Source organism: Oncorhynchus nerka, linkage group LG18 (genome assembly GCF_034236695.1).
Source record: "Oncorhynchus nerka isolate Pitt River linkage group LG18, Oner_Uvic_2.0, whole genome shotgun sequence".
Lineage (NCBI taxonomy): Eukaryota > Metazoa > Chordata > Actinopteri > Salmoniformes > Salmonidae > Oncorhynchus > Oncorhynchus nerka.
In genome coordinates, this window is record NC_088413.1 from 73784756 (window position 1) to 73806058 (window position 21303).

Consider the following 21303-nt stretch of genomic DNA (forward strand, 5'->3'; position numbering starts at 1 on the left):
TGGAGACTCATATCTCCCTCACTATCTTTAAGCATCAGCTGTCACAGATCACTGCACCTGTACATAGCCCATCCAACTACCTCATCCCCATACTATTTGATTTGCTCCTTTGCACCCCAGTATCTCTACTTGCACATTCATCTTCCACACATCTATCACTCCAGTGTTTAATTGCTAAATTGTAATTATTTCGTCACTATGGCCTATTTATTGCCCTTATCTTACCTCATTTGCACACACTGTATATAGACTAATTTTTCTATTTTTTTGTGTTATTGACTGCATGTTTGTTTATTCCACACTGCTTTGCTTTATCTTGGCCAGGTCGCAGTTGTAAATGAGAACTTGTTCTCAACTAGCCTACCTGGTTAAATAAAGGTGAAATAAAAATAACATCTCTGCAGCACTCCACCAAATCAGGCCTTTATGCCCAGACGGAAGCCACTCCTCAGGATCAGGTCAAATATGAACAGAGGAAAGTACAGAGAGAGATCCTTGATGAAAACCTGCTCCAGAGTGCTCAGGACCTCAGACTAGGGCGATGGTTCACCTTCCAACAGGACAACGACCCTAAGCACACAGCCAAGACAACGCAGGAGTAGCTTCGGGACAGCTACAGTGTTAGATCAGTGGTTTTACTCAAGGAAAGTAGATTTGTTTAATATTCAGACAAGGCCAGAGAGACTGACTCATTGCACTGAATTAATAATATATCCCATAGGATGGGATGAACTGTAACAGAAGCACATCTTCAACCACAACATCAGACTGCAGTTCAGCCCAGAGGTCATCTGACCGAGGTAAACACTTCACAATTGGCCTAAAGACTATTAACAGCCGCTTTCCCAACTGTCCAAAATGAAATACAGTACGATAAGAGTTTATGGAGTGTAGCTCAAGCAACGTGAATGTCAGCCAAGAGTGCATAGCTGTTGTGGCAACGCAATGACCACATTGAGGGAACTTCATGCCCTAGCCTGAAGAATATACATTTGATTTGCTGAGTAAGCGCAGTAGGAGACTCTGGTCTCTTTTTAAACACCCTCAGTCCCTCCTGAACAGATCATCCCCTTCTGGAATGTTCTGGTATGGCGGAACATGGCCGCCTCGGAACACCAACTCTCACGGTCACAGCCTTATTTATTCTCCTTCCCCTTCTAAAACCCTCCTTCCCCTTCTAAAACCCTCCTTCCCCTTCTAAAACCCTCCTTCCCCTTCTGTATGTATGTATGTATGTATGTATGTATGTATGTATGTATGTATGTATGTATGTATGTATGTATGTATGTATGTATGTATGTATGCATGTATGTATGTATGTATGTGTATGCATGTATGCATGTATGTATGTATGTATGCATGTATGTATGTATGTATGTGTGTGTGCGTGCATGTATGTATATGTATGTATGTTGTGCATGCGTAGCGTTGGCAGGAACCCCAATGCCCTGGCACTCTTGGTCCTGGCAGCTAGCTCTGTTAATCATAGGACATTAAATGCTGTGTAATGCCATGCCTGCTGAGACAGGCCTGTGGAGGGGCTTAGCAACAGTTTATAGATAGTAGAAGATGGGGTAAGGAGGGAAGGAGAGAGAGAGATGTGGTGGTTAATGATGTAATGGCATGGGGTGATTGGGGTCATATAAAGATGGGGTGATTGGTAAAAACACTGAGAAAAAGGGATAAAGAGAGTGAGAAGGTGAGTGTCAGAGAGAGAAGTGAAACGGAAAGAGAGTAAGAGTGTTCTGACGATGTGTTCGCATCAAAGCATACGGCAGCGTATCCATACCTCATGGCCCTGGTGCAAAAAAAAAAAAAAACTCTGCTCCATCTGTCGAGACAACGCTCTGTGACGGCCAGTCAACTCCCAGCTCTCCTGAATACAGAGCAGCCAGACACTCGTCACAAGGCTGATTGTGTCACTCTGTTTGGTCTGTCGGTATGGCACCGTCACAAGGCGTGTCAGGCTGCATTTTCTGCCAGAAGCAATTTTGGTTGACAGTCTGGGTCTCAACTTACAGTTGAGAGTTAGAATACGCGAGGTGCAAGTTTGACATGTGGTTGTATATCAGCAATTTCTCTCTTGTTATGTCAGTCACTCAATTAGCCATGTCAGATAATTTTGTTGATTGCCCCATGGAAAAATTTGAAGAATTGCAAGAAATCTCCTAAAAAAGTTGATTTCCCCCCACTGTCAAGACCGGGGGGGGGTGGGGGTATGAAATCAACTTTTTTAGGAGATTTCTTGCAATTCTTCACATTTTTCCATAGGGCAAAAAAAAAGTTGTAAAAATGTTAAGCTAATTTCCTGCAAATCTACATAACTCATGTTAATGATATCGGACTGAGACTGACTAACAAAATCAATGGGGTGCCCCCTGGAGGTCGGGGCCCCTGGGCACGTGCCCTGCGTGACCAGTCGGTGGTATTCAGCCACGATTACCACAAGATGTGTGGGGGGATTTCAACCAAATCTCACTTAGGGCCCCCAAAATTACCCACAAAAACAAACTATTTTAGGCCTACTGATCTCTACTGACAAAGTGTGGAGTGACAACTGTTATGAGGTTATAGATGTAGTATCAGAGCAAGCTGTTCGCTACAGTATACTAGCCAAAAGCACAGTTGAGATTGCTACAATAACCGAAAAGCTTGCGGAACATTCTACACCAGGTTCATTGGAGTGAGGGGGAAAACCTACCTGAACTACAGTAGAACATATGACTGTATGGTACTAAACCAGGCCATAAATGAGAGCCGGTGACCGTACAAAGCCATGTTTCACTAATGTGTGCATCACCCACACCTACCCGCTGTGTTGACGCCTTCCAGGCCATCTCAGGGTTCAGAGAGCAGGCCAAGGTCTAATCCTGCCTGACAACAGAAAGAGTATGTAACACTTTGGGCTAGCCAGCGATTTAGCTGACTCACCGCTCTGGTTACATTGAACGTCAGGGTCAATTCCATTTCAATTCAGGAAGTACACTGAAAATCCCATTCCAATTCTCATCAGTGCTTTTCAATTAGGAACATTTGGAATTAGTTTACTTTTTGATTTGACTGGAATTTAAAATGGAATTGCCTTCAACCCTGCTGAACATGTGAATCTCTGTAGATATGCTAGGCTAAGCTAGGCAGGGTGCCAGACAACGTCTCCTGTAAAGATATTCTACAGTCTCTTGAAGTTCATAAATATGGTTCTAGAATTTGCATATTTGGAATGCTACTTCTGTCTTTTTAGCTAAGCTGGGTCTTGGATAAACTGGGTCTAGGCTAAGCTGGGTCTTGGATAAACTGTGTCTAGGCTAAGCTGGGTCTTGGATAAACTGGGTCTAGGCTAAGCTGGGTCTTGGATAAACTGGGTCTAGGCTAAGCTGGGTCTAGGCTAAGCTGGGTCTAGGCTAAGCTGGGTCTAGGCTAAGCTGGGTCTTGGCACAGACTGTGCAGTCTCCCAGTGTAGAAGGCTGGAGCCCAGTCAGTCCCAGAGTCTGTTGGCCTTGGAGAGTAGAGTCAGCCCCTAGCTCCCCTCACCATCATCAATATGCATGAGGAACTATGTGAAACTTTAACTACTGCTAAAATGAATATGGACTTACATGACACTTAATGTCTGCCAAACACCTGTAGAAATACTGTACCACCATAAAAACAAAGGTGGGTGCTGCACATTGTGTGGTTGAGGTATGCTTCATCCCAACCAAAAGCACTTTGAACCCTTGGAAAAGCACTGCAAATCCAATCCATTACATCGTGTACAGTTGAGGCCAAAAGTTTTGAGAATGACAAATATTAATTTCCAAAGTTTGCTGCTTTAGTGTCTTTAGATATTTTTGTCAGATGTTACTATGGAATACTGAAGTATAATTACAAGCATTTCATAAGTATCAAAGGCTTTGATTGACAATTACATGAAGTTGATGCAAAGAGTCAATATTTGCAGTGTTGACCCTTCTTTTTCAAGACCTCTGCAATCCGCCCTGGCATGCTGTCAATTAACTTCTGGGCCACATCCTGACTGATGGCAGCCCATTCTTGCATAATCAATGCTTGGAGTTTGTCAGAATTTATGGGTTTTTGTTTGTCCACCCGGCTCTTGAGGATTGACCACAAGTTCTCAATGGGATTAAGGTCTGGGGAGTTTCCTGGCCAAAATATCAATGTTTTGTTCCCCAAGCCACTTAGTTTTCACCTTTGCCTTATGGCAAAGTGCTCCATCATGCTGGAAAAGGCATTGTTTGTCACCAAGCTGTTCTTGGATGATTGGGAGAAATTTCTCTCAAGGATGTGTTGGTACCATTCTTTATTCATGCCCGTGTTCTTAGGCAAAATTGTGAGTGAGCCCACTCCCTTGGCTGAGAAGCAACCCCACACATGAATGGTCTCAGGATGCTTTACTGTTGGCACAGGACTGATGGTAGTGCTCACCTTGTCTTCTCCGGACAAGCTTTTTTCCCCAGATGCCCCAAACAATCAGAAAGGGGATTCAGAGACAATGACTTTACCCCAGTCCTCAGCAGTCCAATCCCTGTACCTTTTGCAGAATATCAGTCTGTCCCTGATGTTTTTCCTGGAGAGAAGTGGCTTCTTTGCTGCCCTTCTTGACACCAGGCCATCCTCCAAAAGTCTTTGCCTCACTGTGCGTGCAGATGCACTCACACCTGCCTGCTGCCATTCCTGAGCAAGCTCTGTACTGGTGGTGCCCCGATCCCACAGCTGAAATCAACTTTAGGAGACGGTCCTGGCGCTTGCTGGACTTTCTTGGGAACCCTGAAGCCTTCTTCACAACAATTGAACCGCTCTCCTTGAAGTTCTTGATGATCCGATAAATGGTTGATTTAGATGCAATCTTACTAGCAAACAATATCCTTGCCTGTGAAGTCCTTTTTGTGCAAAGCAATGACGACGGCACGTGTTTCCTTGCAGGTAACCATGACTGATAGAGGAAGAACAATGATTCCAAGCACCACCCTCCTCTTGAAGCTTCCAGTCTGTTATTCCAACTCAATCAGCATGACAGAGTGATCTCCAGCCTTGTCCTCGTCAACACTCACACCTCTCTTAACGAGAGAATCGCTGACACGTCAGCTGGTCCTTTTATGGCAGAGCTGAAATGCAGTGGAAATGTTTGGGGGGGATTCAGTTAATTTGCATGGCAAAGACAGACTTTGCAATTAATTGCAATTCATCTGATCACTCTTCATAACATTCTGGAGTATATAAAAATTGCCATCATACAAACCGAGGCAGCAGACTGAAAATTAATGTCATTCTCAAAACTTTTGGCCATGACTGTAGACCTGCACTGTAGGTACACATGACCTTGGCTGGAATGCTGTTTTTGCCGTCAGTTTAGCTCCGTTGTGGGAAAGCCTAACCCATTCAATCCGGCCCACCGGAGGTGTCAGTAAACATATAAAAAACATTTAAGGGGTGGATGGATTATTATTATGGGTAATAAAATCAACTCCAGGCCACTTTTGAACATGTAAAACTAGAACAAAAGTATATAGAAACTATAAAATTGACCTATATATTTTCAAATAACTGTACTTTTCTGGCCCGCAAATAGATTTTTACAAACAAATCGGGCAAACAAAAAAATGTTTGCCCAACCCTGGTTTAGAGTGTTTGAAAAAAACTGAGGCATTTTAGGTCAGAGGGTCAGCCAAGCTGTCCAGTCCCCAGCTGTCAAATGGCTACTCCCCAGTCTAGTGTTTAGAGCATGTGAGTACAGCCAAGAGAAACATATTCAAATATCCAGTAAAATAGTCAGCCATTACAGAACGCGATAGAACGGAATCTCGATCCGTGATGTCACCCAATCACTTTCCTGACCTTCACTCCCAACGGCCGTTATAACATCCGCATGATACAGCTGTTTACAGCTGAAGACGCTACCAAGATAGGGAGTGCAGAGGAATCTCCTTCTGGTTTCACTCCTCGATTTCTTTTTGGAGAGATCCCATTCTGTACCCCTACCACTCCCCTCAACTATGAAGGAATGTGAAGTGTTTGGCTCTCCTCTGTGCCCAAAGGCATGTTCCAACACAGCTAGTCTAGGATCCTATTCACTAGGCGCCAAACAGAAGACTACAGGCTGACAGGGTGTACATGGTTTTATCCAATAAGAAACATGACTTTTTATTTTATTTCCATTGCTAAATATTTTGCTACATTGTACCCTAATGAATAAGAAACAGGTACGAAACAGGATAGGAGTGCAACACACACGCAGGCAAAGCAAATCTCTGGTGTGCTGCCAACTGGACAAGCTAATCACAGCTGGAACTTAACGTTGCTAAAAAGGGGTGCAAATAAGTCATTAAATCTGACAGCAGAAATGTTCATCCACGAAACTGAACACCATCAACATAAACAGCACCTCTTGCAGTAAGGCTGATGAGATCAGCAGGGGTAAAATAACATCTTGTTATCTGCCCTCTAGCTTCCTAAACATCAGGCACAGAGGTTCGCTGAAGCTAAAAAAGCTTTTAACACAATTACACACTTTCTCAAAAGAAGTGACGCTCGATGCAAAGTGGTGACAAGACACACTACACACACACACACTACACACTACACACACACACAAACCTCTTGAAGCAGTAGTCTTGCATCACCCACACTCCACATATACACCTCCTGAAGCAGTATGGCTCCTGGATAATGGTGATGAGTTGCAAATGTTGATCATAGAAGACATCCCCAGCTGATTTTAGAACTGAACATCTCTCCCTCCCTCAAGCAATTTCAGCACAGCAAAAAAATTACCCGTCACATATGAATATAAATAGGTACAGGAACGCTGTCATACAGTCAGGGTTTTTTCTCCATCAAAAGGGGGCTTAGATTTTGGCCGTGGCACGAGGAGTGGTAATGGGCGCAGTCAGCCCGCCGCACGGCTGAATTTTAGATTAGATTTGAGGTGCACCCCATTCTTACAACTATTTCTTGCAATTCTACACATTTCCCCATTGAGCTGAGAGAAGTGTGTTTAGTTTTATACCTAATTTCCTGTGAATCTACATCTGCCATGGAGATAAGATAAAATGTTGCCTTTTTAAAGTGAATTTCCTGCAATTCTATGCATTGGCTAATGCTCAAACATAAAATCATTACTGCTAAATGCATTTTTCAATTGCATTACATCCTGATTTTAGTCATTTAAGTTTTCACAGAGAGTTTTTCCATGCTGAAAACATATTTCTAAAATGTACACTGTTTTCACTTAGGCAGCATGAAAAAGAGATTAGGTGGCCCGCTCAAGGTTTTCAATGGTAGAAGAATCCCTGACAGTGTCATTCATACTATACAGAACTAGGTAGCAAGCTAAACAAAGTGCCTGTATCCTCCTCACATACCTGCTAAGCTGGAGAGCTAAATAATAGCTAGATTGCTTTTTGGCCTTCCTGAGAACAAACCATGCTTCATTTCATTAATATCATGCAAATCATTACATGAAAAAAAGAAAAGAAAAGCTTGATTATGACTGAAAAAGTCGGATGCTTGTGTTCCTGGTCGCTTTTGCATTAAACTAATGAAGGCATTTGAGATCGCTTTAGAGCTGCAGTACACCGTCGATTTCAGAGTAACCATCTTTTACTGTAATTTCTTAATTTCTAGTAAAAACTCAATAATACAAGTATCTAATATTAGGAAGAAGTCTATACATTTTTTTGCGGTTTCAAAAACAATTGCTCTCCTATTACGATTTTTTCTGTTGGGCTAAATAAGACAATTCTGTTTACATCATCCTGCTTGGAGGGGGGTGGGGACAACAACTGTTGGGCAAGTGTCGTGTGGGATCTCCGGGGGTAGAAAAGAGCCTCTCTCACACGCTCTCCTCCTGAGGTGTGAAGTCCCAAGCTGCACCGACATGGGCCACATAGCTTTCGCTCACAGTAAAGCCTCATGACATCAGATACACCACATGACCAGAAATGAGAAAAATGCACTGCATGTTTAAAATGTCTAAAGCATAGTACAATGCACTCTCCGTATAGTGATCCTATCAGCGCAGGCCCAATATGATCACTATAAGCAGAGGGCACACTAGTACAACGTCAAGGCACTGCAGTCCCTTAAGACTTGAGTAGTTAAGTAGTGAAGTTAAGTAGTTAAGTAGTGAAGCTTGTGAAACCCTACTGTATTTATTGCCATTATAATTTATTAGTAGTAATTTCCTTCTGGCAATTTAATTTTTTAAAACAATTTCAGTGAAATGGTAAGGCCTAGGAGGTTGCAATTTTACATGAAGGCCACACCCTCATGCAATGCAATACCAATTAGCCACATGTTGGCGCTATAACAAGCGATTGAAACGCTAGCGTTGAAAGCTCACGCCCCTCCCCCACTGAGCTAGAGTCTTAGAAATTGGTACATAGATCTCTCCACACGAGGAACACACTCAAGAACCCATTGCACCATTTAGACAATTCTGAAAAACCACTACTCTCTGGCACCGAATGACCTATCTGCACAAAACTTGATACATGCAATCTATGGACCAATGTCTCCCAATGCAACATTTTCTAGGCTAGTATGTCAGACATGGCCACTACTGACCAATAAACATTCACGTGGGCGTGGTCGGGCACAAATTCATATAGATCAGACATGGCCACTACTGACCAATAAACATTCACGTGGGCGTGGTCTGGCACAAATTCATATAGAGCAGACATGGCCACTACTGACCAATAAACATTCATGTGGGCGTGGTCTGGCACAAATTCATATAGATCAGACATGGATATTCGTATTGTAACAAAACTTGGTGCACATGTTCCAAACACTGTCAAGACTCGACATATGCAAGCATATTGAGATCAACCACAAGGTGGCGCTATAACAGGCACATGTTTATTTCTTGAGCAGTTTGTCTCAAGAGTGATGAAATTTGGCACACACGCTCAGGGAGGTGAGTCTAGGTAACCTGTAGAGTATGGCAGCATGATGGCACGGTTGGACAGGAAACACATTTATGGAAGCTCAATAGCTCATAGCGACCATTAGCGACTCTTGGAAAAATGTTGTGTTTAAAAGATGAGCATCCATAGATGCTATATAGCAAATTTAGTCCAGCGGTTCAGTAGAAAAACATGTTTAAAAGAAGTCGATATCATTAAAAAAAATAGTTAAATTCAGCAAAAGTATTTTTGCAATGATGTGGTTGATTGAATTCTGATATTTGCCAAGTGTGTTAAGGTGAACAGAAGAAGTAGTTCATCCTAGGGTGATGTCTCCAAATTTGTCCTGATGGTGACACATTGGGGAAGCAGCTTGAACCCCGGCATTGCCGCTTGCAGCTTTAATTACTGGTTGCTTTTCTATAGAGTGCAGGAGTTTCATAGGGAAAGCCATGTTTGCTGATTGACTATAGTCAATAGTATTGTCCTCTACTGACCCTTAGTTACAGGTGTATTAGGGGAGCACCGACAGGTTGGACACAAGACTTTGAAGATGTGAAATTCAAACCAAGAGGTTGACATCCACGCGAGACAAAAAAAAAAACGTAGCCAAATTACAAGATTGATTAAACTGCAAGAAACAGGTGTTTGGAGGTTTCATTGCCATGGACAAGAGTGACGTGAAATTCTGGTGCAATTTACAGGTCCAGAATGCAATGGCTCTCAAACCAGAACTGATGCCCAGGGGGAAGAACACGTTGTCATCTAAACCGGGAAGTCAATAGTCAAAATGCCAGGTTTAGCTCAGCTGTAATTATTCGACAGGTATGGTGTTGTCCATTTCGAATCTGACCTTCGACCCCTTCTATTGTTGAGTTGATGTGCCACCAGGCATAGTTCCTGCCTCTGTTCATTGTTTAGGTCAGGTAGAGCAGAATAAATTACGGTTGTATTCAGAAGTGAGCTGCTGACAGGATGAGTTTGTGTGTGTGTGTGTGTGTGCGTGCACACATTAGCACACGCTAAGAGCATAGGGGCCTGATTTGGGGGGGAATGAGCAGTTGCCATGCCTACCCCATGAATATGAATGAATACACACGCTGCTGACTGGGGGCTTCCAGTATGAATGGAGGCCTGCATTGTTTCCAGGGTTAACATCCATCAACATGCCCCCCACCACAGAGCTCCATCTCCAATACCTCACCTACACACAATCAACCCACCATACTGGTCAATACTTAAAACACTCAATTGGAATGGCTCAATACACAGCACCCATAGGACAAACATGACCAACACACACACACACACACACTGTGGATCGTGATCAGGTGCTAATCCTGATGATGATTCAACACGAAGGGGTGCCTCAACACAATTTATGGGGGGGGTGTGCATAGGTGTGTATTTGTATCATGCATCAGTCCTCCTCTGACTGACAGCTCTTCTGCAAAGCCCCATTGTTCTATCACCACTTAGGCCTTTATGGAATAAAATACAGAAAATTATTAAAGTGGCTGTTTTCTTTATTCTTTGAAATGGCTGAGGCAACAGCCTTTCCTCAAATGTGCCATTTACCTCAAAAAAATATAAATCCTGAATAATTGAATTATGAGCTTACTTCACCACAGCCTCAGTTGTCGTTGGCACAGTCTTATTGAATGTCATGACAACAAAGCCAGCCATGCCAAGCAACCATGACAACAAAGCCAGCCATGCCAAGCAACCAACCAACTGTGCAGCCTAACAGAATCACTCACGAGGATTCCTTTTGCACAGAGCTCTTTTTCAGTGCAGCGGTGTTTAAAAATGGTATTTCTGCAAAAGATCCCTTCATGAACTAAAATAACACCAACTTAACTCATTCAAAATACATTTTTTTATATCTAGAAAACATCCCCTAAATTATTGCTCAATATCGACTGGCTATGCCAACTTTACATCAAATTACACCATCAACAACACTTCCAACCCAATTTCACAACGCTCACTCGTCAGGCACAGAAATTAATGACTCCAGTTCATTTCACACCCCTTCAAACTAAGCCCTGGAGGTGATTGATAAAACTTTCTCCAAAAACATCCCCGCAAGGACGATGATACCAGGGAGAAACCATCGAGGCTGGCTTGAAACAGTAGTTCTATACCTACACAGCGGCACTGTAGCATTATTGCTACAGAGAAAATGTCTAAGTAATTTAATTTGCTGCTCAGATAGGGCTCAGACCGCATTACAGCTGTCTGAAGGAGATTTCCCAAATCTCCCATCAGATGTTATTACGTCTTAATTGCCTGTATTATGCTAGAATTTGATTATAAGTGTTGGTGTGATTTGACGTCCAGCCACCGGCCTGCTTGACCCCATCTCCTCCTCCCTTCTACAGACCATCTCTGGAGACCTTCTCCCATTCCTCATCAACTCCTCCCTGACCACTGGCTGTGTCCCCTCCGACTTCAAAATGGCCAGAGTCGCTCCCCTCCGACTTCAAAATGGCCAGAGTCGCTCCCCTCCGACTTCAAAATGGCCAGAGTCGCTCCCCTCCGACTTCAAAATGGCCAGAGTCGCTCCCCTCCGACAAACTACAGATCGGCATCCCTTCTTTCTTTGACTTCCAAAACACTTAAGTGCCCTCTCTGACCAACTCTCTCACTGTCACTATCAGAACCATCTTCTGTAGCCCAGTTGGCAAATCATGGCACTTGGAATGGTAGGGTAGTGGGTTCGATTCCCAGGACCACCTGTACGTGAAATGTATGCACAACATGACTACGTCGCTTTGGATAAAAGTGTCTGCTAAATGGACATTTACATTTTTTTTTTACCAGTCAGGCTGCAAGACATTTCACTGAACCGAGACTGCTCTCCACCCGCTCAGGGCTGGGCGTCTCAGGCTCTGCCTCCTCTCCACCCGCTCAGGGCTGGGCGTCTCAGGCTCTGCCTCCTCTCCACCCGCTCAGGGCTGGGCGTCTCAGGCTCTGCCTCCTCTCCACCCGCTCAGGGCTGGGCGTCTCAGGCTCTGCCTCCTCTCCACCCGCTCAGGGCTGGGCGTCTCAGGCTCTGCCTCCTCTCCACCCGCTCAGGGCTGGGCGTCTCAGGCTCTGCCTCCTCTCCACCCGCTCAGGGCTGGGCGTCTCAGGCTCGGCACACACTTGGATTGCATGCTACCTGGCAGGCCGCTCCTCCCAGGTGATGTGGAGAGGATCCGTGTCTGCACCACGTACTCTCATTACTGGTGTCCCCCAGGGCTCAGTTTTAGGCTTTTTCCTTTCTATACACCAAGTAAGTCGACTCCTTCAAATTCTCACATGGTCTCTCCTTCATTGCTATGCAGAGGACACTCTACTTTTCTCCTTACCCCCTTTTGATACCCAGGTGGCAACACGCATCTCTGCGTGCCTGGCAGATATTGCTGCTTGAATGTCGGCCTACCGCCTCAAGCGCAACAAGACCGCGCTGCTCTTCCTCATGGGGAAGGCCTGCCCACTCCAAGACCTCTCCATCACGGTTGACAACTCCACGGTGTCCCCCTCCCAGAGTGCCAAGATCAAAGCAGTGACTCGCTCCTGCAGGTCCATGCTCTACAACATCACTAGAATATGACCCTACCCAACATAAATAACTTACCCAGAATGCTGCAGCCCACCTAGTGTTCTACCTTTAAGGTCTTCCCATGTCACCCCATGTCACCCCGCTCCTCCACGCATTCCACTGGCTTGGCTTCCAGTCGAAGCTTGCATGCACTACAAGACCATGGTACTTGCCTATGGAGCAGCAAGAAGAACTGCCCCTCCCTACCTTCAGGCTATGTTCAAACCCTACACAAAAGATTCTTAAATATTTCAACAACACTCTGTCCCTTGCAACCCCCTATTACGACCTCTGACACAGCTGATAACTACTTTGAGGAAAAATATACTAACCAAGACAGCTAGTTGGGACAATCACATATCAATCTTAAGATGAATGCCCTAAGTTGCTCTTGATATAAGAGCGTCTGCTAAATAACTAAAAATGTAGAATAAAAACTCCTTAAAAATAAGTTTAAATTACAGGGCTATGGGAATAAGAGGAGAAAGCGACATTTGAAATCATTCCAAAACTTCTTCAGCACAAGTCACAGAGCGAGGACAGTACCCTCGTCCAGACCAGGAGTACTTCCTGGTCAGATATGGAAAGTAAAAATAAAAAAATAAAAAAACAGGCTCTACTTCAGACTTACTTTATATGCCCATCATTAGCCAGCCAACAAATTGGCTACATGCAACATCGACCTCCATATAGAGATGTTGTTAAGGTCCTGGGTGAGAAAGCACTGATCTAGAGGTGAGGTATTTTATGACAATGTACAGGTAACTGCCAAAATAAAGGAAACACCAACATAAAGTGTCTTAATAAGGTGTTGGGCCACCAAGAGCCTCCAGAACAGCTTCAATGTGCCTTGGCATAGATTATACACGTGTCCATTGGAGGGATGCAACCATTCTTCCACAATAAATTCCATAATTTAGTGTTTTGTTGATGAAAAACACTAAATAATACATCTAAATGAATGCGTGCATGTTTCCATGTATTCCACTTTCAACTCTCAGAACACCATGTCCATAGGCTCTGAGCCTTCTCCAAAGACAAAAAGTTACATTTTAGTGTTAAATGCCACATTTAGTGAAACGCCTTTCTTGCTTGCTCCAAACCCAATAATGTAGTAATCAATATAGTACAAAAATAAATAAGTGTACAAATAAGAGGAAGACAAAAAAGTAAGAAGCTATATCTCACACACACACGGTCATTCCAATACCATAGTTACAATGTGCAAGCATACTGGAGTGATAGAGGTAGATATGGATAAGGTGACGAGTCATCAGGATATATGATAAACAGAGTAGTAGCAACATAAAATGATGATTGTGTGTGCGTAATCAGTATAAATGTGTGTGCATGTTGGAGTGTCAGTGTGCAAGAGAGTGTGTAGAATTCAAGGGTCAACTCAGATAGTCCGTACGGCCATTCAGTTAGCTATTTAGTAGTATTTTGGCTTGGGGATAGAAGCTGTTCATGAGTCTGTCCATAGTGTAGACCAACAACGAGTCATGCTTTAGCCCAATGAGCAACACCAGATGCCTGCCCACCTTTCCTGTGTGCTGTTTGTTCCACTAACAGGCTGGGAGAGAAAAGGAGAGCCAAATAGTTGTAAGGTGTCACTATGCAGATAAGTGCATCTGAGCTCAATTTTCAGTTTCATACCAACGGGTCTGAATACTTAAATTAGTTATTTTATAAATTTGCAAACATTTCTAAAAACCTGTTTTTGTTAAGTCGTTATAGGGTATTGTGTGTAGATTGGATAATTTTGTTCCCCCCCCTCATTTTAGAATAAGGCTTTAACGTAACAAATGCACTGTATGTAGAGTTACAAATTCTCAGCAATCTACACACAATAACCCACGTAATGACAAAGCAAAAACAGCTTGAGAACTTTTTGCAAATGTATAAAAAAATAAAATACAGTTTTCTTGGGTATGACACTACAAGCTTGTCACACCTGTATTTGGGTTTCTCCCATTCTTCTCTGCAGATACTCTCAAGCTGTCAGGTTGGATGGAGAGCGTCGCTGCACCGCTATTTTCAGGTCTCTCCAGAGATGTTCGATCGGGTTCAAGTCTGGGCTCTGGCTGGGCCACTCAAGGACAGAGGCTTGTTCCGAAGCCACTGCTGCATTGTCTTGGCTGTGCGCTTAGGGTCATTGTCATGTTGGAAGGTGAACCTTCACCCCAGTCTGAGGTCCGGAGCAAGTTTTTCATCACGGATCTCTGAACTTTTCTCCGTTCATCTTTGCCTCAATCCTGACTAGTCTCCCAGTCCCTGCCGCTGAAAAACATTCCCACAGTATGATGCTGCCTCCACCATATGGATGGTACCAGGTTTCCTCCAGACGTGACGCTTGGCATTCAGGCCAAATAGTTCAATCTTGGTTTCATGAGACCAGAGAATCTCGTTTCTCATTGTCTGAGAGTCTTTAGGTGCTTTTTGGCAAACTCCAAGCGGGAAGTCCTGTGCCTTTTACTGAGTAGTGACTTTCATCTGGCCACTACCATAAAGGCCTGATTGGTGGAGTGCTGCAAAGATCGGAGAACCTTCCAGATGGAAAACCATCTCCTTAGAGCTCTATCAGAGTGACCATCGGGTTCTTGGTCAACTCCCTGACCAAGGGCCTGCTCTCCCGATTGCTCAGTTTGGCCGCACGGCCAGCTCTAGGAAGAGTCTTGGTGGTTCCAAACTTCTTCCATTTAAGGATGGAGGCCACTTTGTTCTTGAGGCCCTTCAATGCTGCAGACATTTTTTGGTACACTTCCCCTGTGCCTCTGCACAATCCTGTCTCCGAGCTCTACGGAAAATTCCTTTGACCTCTTGGTTTTTGCTCTGACATGCACGGTCAACTGTGGGACCGTCTATAGACTAGAGGTCGACCGATTAATCGTAAATCTGAATTTTTGGACACAGATTTCTTATTTTTTTATACCTTTATTTAACAAGGCAAGTCAGTTAAGAACACATTCTTATTTTCAATGACGGCCTAGGAACGGTGGGTTAACTGCCTTGTTCAGGGGCAGAATGACAGATTTTTACCTGGTCATCTTGCAACCTTACAGTTAACTAGTCCAACGCGCTAACCACCTGATTACATTGCACTCCACGAGGTGGCTGCCTGTTACGCAAATGCAGTAAGAAGCCAAGCTAAGTTGCTAGCTAGCATTAAACTTATCTTTAAAAAAATCAAATCAATCATAATCACTAGTTAAACTAGTGATATCATCAACCATGTGTAGTTATCTGGCGTGTCCTACGTTGCATATAATCGATGCGGTGCGTATTCGCGAAAAAGGACTGTCGTTGCTCCAACGTGTACCTAACCATAAACATCAATGCCTTTCTTAAAATCAATACACAAGTAAATATTTTTAAACCTGCATATTTAGTTCATATTGCCTGCTAACATGACTCGTTGCGAACTGTGAAGACTATTTCTTCCTAACAAAGACGCCAACTTCGCCAAACGGGGGACGATTTAACAAGAGCGCATTTGCGGAAAAAAAAGCACAATCGTGGCACGCCTGTACCTAACCATAAACATCAATTAATTTCTTAAAGTAAATACACAGAAGTATATATTTTTAAACATGCATATTTAGCTAAAATAAATCCAGGTTAGCAGGCAATATTAACCAGGTGAAATTGTCACTTCTCTTGCATTCATTGCACGCAGAGTCAGTGTATATGCAACAGTTTGGGCTGCCTGGCTCATTGCGAACTAATTTGCCAGAATTTTACATAATTATGACATAAAATTGAAGGTTGTGCAATGTAACACCAATATTCAGTGAAATACGGAACTGTTCCGTATTTCACTGAAAGAATAAACATCTTGTTTTCGAGATGATAGTTTCCGGATTCGACCATATTAAATGACATAAGGCTCGTATTTGTGTGTGTTATTATGTTATAATTAAGTCTATGATTTGATATTTGATAGAGCAGTCTGACTGAGCGGTGGTAGGCACCAGCAGGCTCGTAAGCATTCATTCAAACAGCACTTTCGTGCGTTTTGCCAGCAGCTCTTCGCTGTGCTTCAAGCATCGAGCTGTTTATGACGTCAAGCCTATCAACTCCCAAGATTAGGCTGGTGTAACCGATGTGAAATGGCTAGCTAGTTAGCGGGGTGCGCGCTAATAGCGTTTCAAACGTCACTCGCTCTGAGACTTGGAGTAGTTATTCCCCTTGCTCTGCATGGGTAAAGCTGCTTCCAGGGTGGCGGCTGTTGACGATGTGTTCCTGGTTCGAGCCCAGGTAGGTGCGAGGAGAGGGATGGAAGCTATACTGTTACACTGGCAATACTAAAGTGCCTATTAGAACATCAAAGGTTAATGAAATACAAATCGTAATGAGAGAAATAGTCCTATAACAACCTAAAACGTCTTACCTGGGAATATTGAAGACTCATGTTAAAAGAAACCACCAGCTTTCATATGTCCTCATGTTCTGAGCAAGGAACTTACACGTTAGCTTTCTTACATGGCACATATTGCACTTTCTTCCCCAACACTTTGTTTTTGCATTATTTAAACCAAAATGAACATGTTTCATTATTTATTTGAGGCTAAATTGATTTTATTGATGTATTATATTAAGTTAAAATAAGTGTTCATTGTCATTATTACAAATATATTTATTTAAAAAATATAAATCATTTTAAATAATATATATATATATTTTTTTAAATCAGTCGATTAAATCGGCATCAGCTTTTTTTTGGGGTCCTCCAATAATCGGTATCGAAAAATCATAATCGGCCGACCTCTACTATAGACAGGTGTGTGCCTTTCCAAATGATGCCCAATCAATTGAATTTCCAATGAACTCCAATGAAGTTGTAGAAACAGCTCAAGGATGATCAATGGGAACAAGATGCACCTGAGCTCAATTTCATATCCCATAGCACAGGGTCTGAATAATTAACTAAATAAGGCATGTTTTATTTTTAATAAATTAGCAAAAATGTCTGAACCCGTTTTCACTGTCATTATGGGGTATTGTGTGTAGATTGCTGAGGATATTGATTAAATAAAGCCATTTTAGAATAAGGTGGTAAGGTAATACAATTAAAAGTCAAGGAGTCTGAATACTTTCCGAAGACACTATGTATATTTTACACACAAAATATAAAACGCAACATGTAAAGTGTTTGTCTCATGAGCTGAAATTAAAGTTCCCAGAAATATTCCATAGGCACAAATAGTTTATTTCTCTCAAATTGTCCACACATTCGTTTACATCCCTGCTTGTGAGCATTTCTCCTTTACCAAGATAATCCATCAACCTGACAGGTGTGGCATATGAACAAGTTGATTCAACAGCATGATCACACAGGTGCACCTTCTGCTTGGGACAATATAAACACTCGAAAAGGTGCAGTTTTGTCACACAACACCACAGATGTCTCAAGTTGACTGCAGGAAGCTGTTGGCAGAGAATTTAATGTTCATTTATCTACCATAAGCGGTCTCCAATGTCATTTTAGAGAATTTGGCAGTACCTCCAACTGACCTCACAACCACAGGCCTATGTCCTCCCAGGCCCACCCATGGCTGTGCCCTTGCCCAGTCATGTGAAATCCATAGATTAGGTCCTGATTCATTTATATTGACTGATTTCCTCATATGAACTGTAACTCTGTACAATCTTTGAAATTGTTGCATGTTGCATTTATATTTTTGTTCAGATGGTTAAAAATATGCTTTACCTAATCCCTTCCATCTAGATCCCTATCCTCATCTAAAAAAAAATAAGTCTCATTCTGACAGCACAATATTGGCCAACACCACCCAGTCGGTCATCCTGACAGCACAATATTGGCCAACACCACCCAGTCGGTCATCTTGACAGCACAATATTGGCCAACACCACCCAGTCGGTCATCTTGACAGCACAATATTGGCCAACACCACCCAGTCGGTCATCTTGACAGCACAATATTGGCCAACACCACCCAGTCGGTCATCTTGACAGCACAATATTGGCCAACACCACCCAGTCGGTCATCTTGACAGCACAATATTGGCCAACACCACCCAGTCGGTCATCTTGACAGCACAATATTGGCCAACACCACCCAGTCGGTCATCCTGACAGAGCAATATTGGCCAACACCACCCAGTAGGTCATCCTGACAGCACAATATTGGCCAACACCACCCAGTAGGTCATCCTGACAGCACAATATTGGCCAACACCACCCAGTCGGTCATCCTGGCAGCACATTGTCAGTTGATCCTTGCTTAGGGTTTCCAATGTCACTGCACACGTGCAATTGCACACTCAATCTTTGAGGATTTTTCTAGTTAGGAAAATGGGTAAAAAAAATAAAAATGCCAAAATACAGAAAACAATGTTGTCTTATAGCCCATCAGTCCCCAGTTTCACCCTCATTGCTGTATTTGAGTCAAATCAGTGGATTTCTATTATTTGCGAGGCAATAGTCTTCCTGTTCGCACTTCCCATAAAATGAAGGCAGTGGAAAATAGCTCTTCCCAAAGGCACCTTCTCAAATTGTTTCAGCATTGCATAGTTTATTTGGTGAGCATGTGTGAGATGTGATCAGAAGACACCCCTTACCTTGTGACCAGCAGGTGGGACCCCATCCTCAGTGACGCTTTGCCCATTCTGAAAATAAACGAGACAGAACACGGTTTCAGTGCCAAGATGTTTGCTGTGTGTGAGATTGTATGTGTGGGTGGGAACCATAGCAACCTAGAGCATCTATACTCATCATGCTACTTCGTTCCAAAGCGGACAAACCCAGTGTGTTTCACCTGTTGAAATGGCCAACAACCACAGTTCTCCTCCAACAATGTATCTAGCTGAAGCATTGTTAAGAGCCCTTCAAAAAGAGAACATCCATTTGTTATCAGCCAGTCTGCACGTTATTTCCCAGCATACACAGCATGGACCAGAGGCTAAAGCACCAGATGACATAATTGCCGTGTAGTTTCACAAGAGCAGACACTCTTTAAAATGTCATGATGAAAAGAGAATCAAGGCATTTCAAAAGACCATTACATGACAGGCTGGCCACTTTCCAGTGAAATCAAACTGCCATTAAAGCCATGATGATGATGATGATGATTAGGCAGCCTGATTCATTTGAATAACCAACAGTTAGTGTGTTTAAAGACTCCAGGTTGCTGGGTTGAGAACATCAGATAATAACGTGTAATTGACTAAAATGTTTCACCCAAGGCCTTAGCAGATGGTTTGGTACCACAGTACATTGTCGTGCAATATTCGGCTGCCACAGGCCATTAAAAAGCTGCCACAGGCCATTAAAACTGTTGACGGCAAGTATCTCTAGAGATGTTCAATCTCTATTTTCACAAATAACTAAATTTGATTTGTTTGGTCTGAAGCATTCTGTAAACTAATACCTTAGAACACTCAAATTCACATTCTTGCCTCGACAGAAACACACAAAAAAAAAAATACCTCTCTCTCTTGCCATAGCAGTCAAAATAGAGACTTATATATTGCACTTGAAAAAAATCTAACAAACAGTCAGACACAGAGAGGTTTGGGCTTGAAGCACCAACACTGACCGAGCCCCCCCCTTCCCTGTCATCTCACAATGGAGAGAGGCGATCCTGAAGTCACACTTCCTCTACTACTCTTCTCCCCTGACGACAATACAAGTATTTTATAACACACACACAGAGCAGAGCAGAGACAGGATATTGATTAGCCTCGAGTTGTGATAAAGAAGAAAGAGAGTGGGAAAATGGCTTATCTGGGGCACCACTGCCTTTGGTCTGAGGGCAGAAAAAGAGCTTTACTAAACAGAGAACCGTGGACTTAACCCCCACTCACTAAGATTGTCCACGATAGGTCTGTTGGGTGTCTCAAAGGCTGCATTTATACAGATTGCCCAATTCTGATCTTTTGATTAATCAGATCAGCTCATTAAATTAGGCAAAATATCAGAATTGGGCTGCATGTGTAAACACAGCCAAAAGGACCAAGAGTGAGACATTACTGCAGCGGCCTCTGCTACAAATCAAGAGCGCAAAAGGAAAGCAGGATTACCGTAATCAGAGAATGTTTTCAGGGCACACCCTCACCACAGAGAACTTGTTAGGCTATCAGCTCTTGGAAACACAATGAGCTTCTCAAACCCAGCCTGAGGGTTTTATGACAGTGCAAGAGGAAGATCAAACGTCTAGCTGGGGTTTTCATCCAGTTTTGCGACATATTTCTCATGAGAATTTTCCAACCAGTGATGAGTTTCCATAAAACTGACTTACTGTGGATAAAAATCAGTGTGTGATGACGTAGTGCACAGAAAATAGACTTTTTCGCTTAAGTTTTCATGTACCGAATAAAAATCTAAAGTTAAGTGTTGTTTCCATCGCAGTTAAACTCTACCAACAGTTTATGTGACAAAAACAAATAAGCCCACTCTGGTCTTGGCACCTGCTCTCTAGCCAACACTATGGCTAAACTGTGCGGTCAATGGAGAGTGTAATCTACATGAGATTATTATGGATAAGAGCGAGAATTGTTATTTGTCAAACGTTAGACAAGCATCGATCACGTCACCAGAATAATACCCTTGATATTTATTGGAAAGGAGCGTCAAATTTACTTTGATATGGTGGTTATTACATAAGTATTTGCTCATAAAAGCGTTTCCACTGACATTTCTTTCATACTTAATTTAACCGACAACAGGATCCCACCATAAATCAAACCAACAATTCTGTCAGCATTTATAACATTGTCATTGCCATCACAGCTGTCTTGTTTTTAATTTCTCTCCTCCATACGGTATGACTTTACTAGCATAACA

General features: G+C 42.9%; 1 protein-coding gene across 2 annotated transcripts in view; it reads right to left on the minus strand.

Annotated features, from left to right (window-relative positions):
• The window catches only part of LOC115146431 (ribosomal protein S6 kinase 2 alpha-like), an 86982-nt gene that overhangs the window by 54794 nt on the left and 10885 nt on the right, over positions 1-21303 (minus strand). For both annotated transcript variants that reach the window (XM_029688493.2, XM_029688496.2), the window contains exon 2: positions 19080-19127. In XM_029688493.2, the coding sequence (XP_029544353.1) occupies positions 19080-19127 (48 nt within the window). The remainder of the gene's footprint in view (positions 1-19079; positions 19128-21303) is intronic.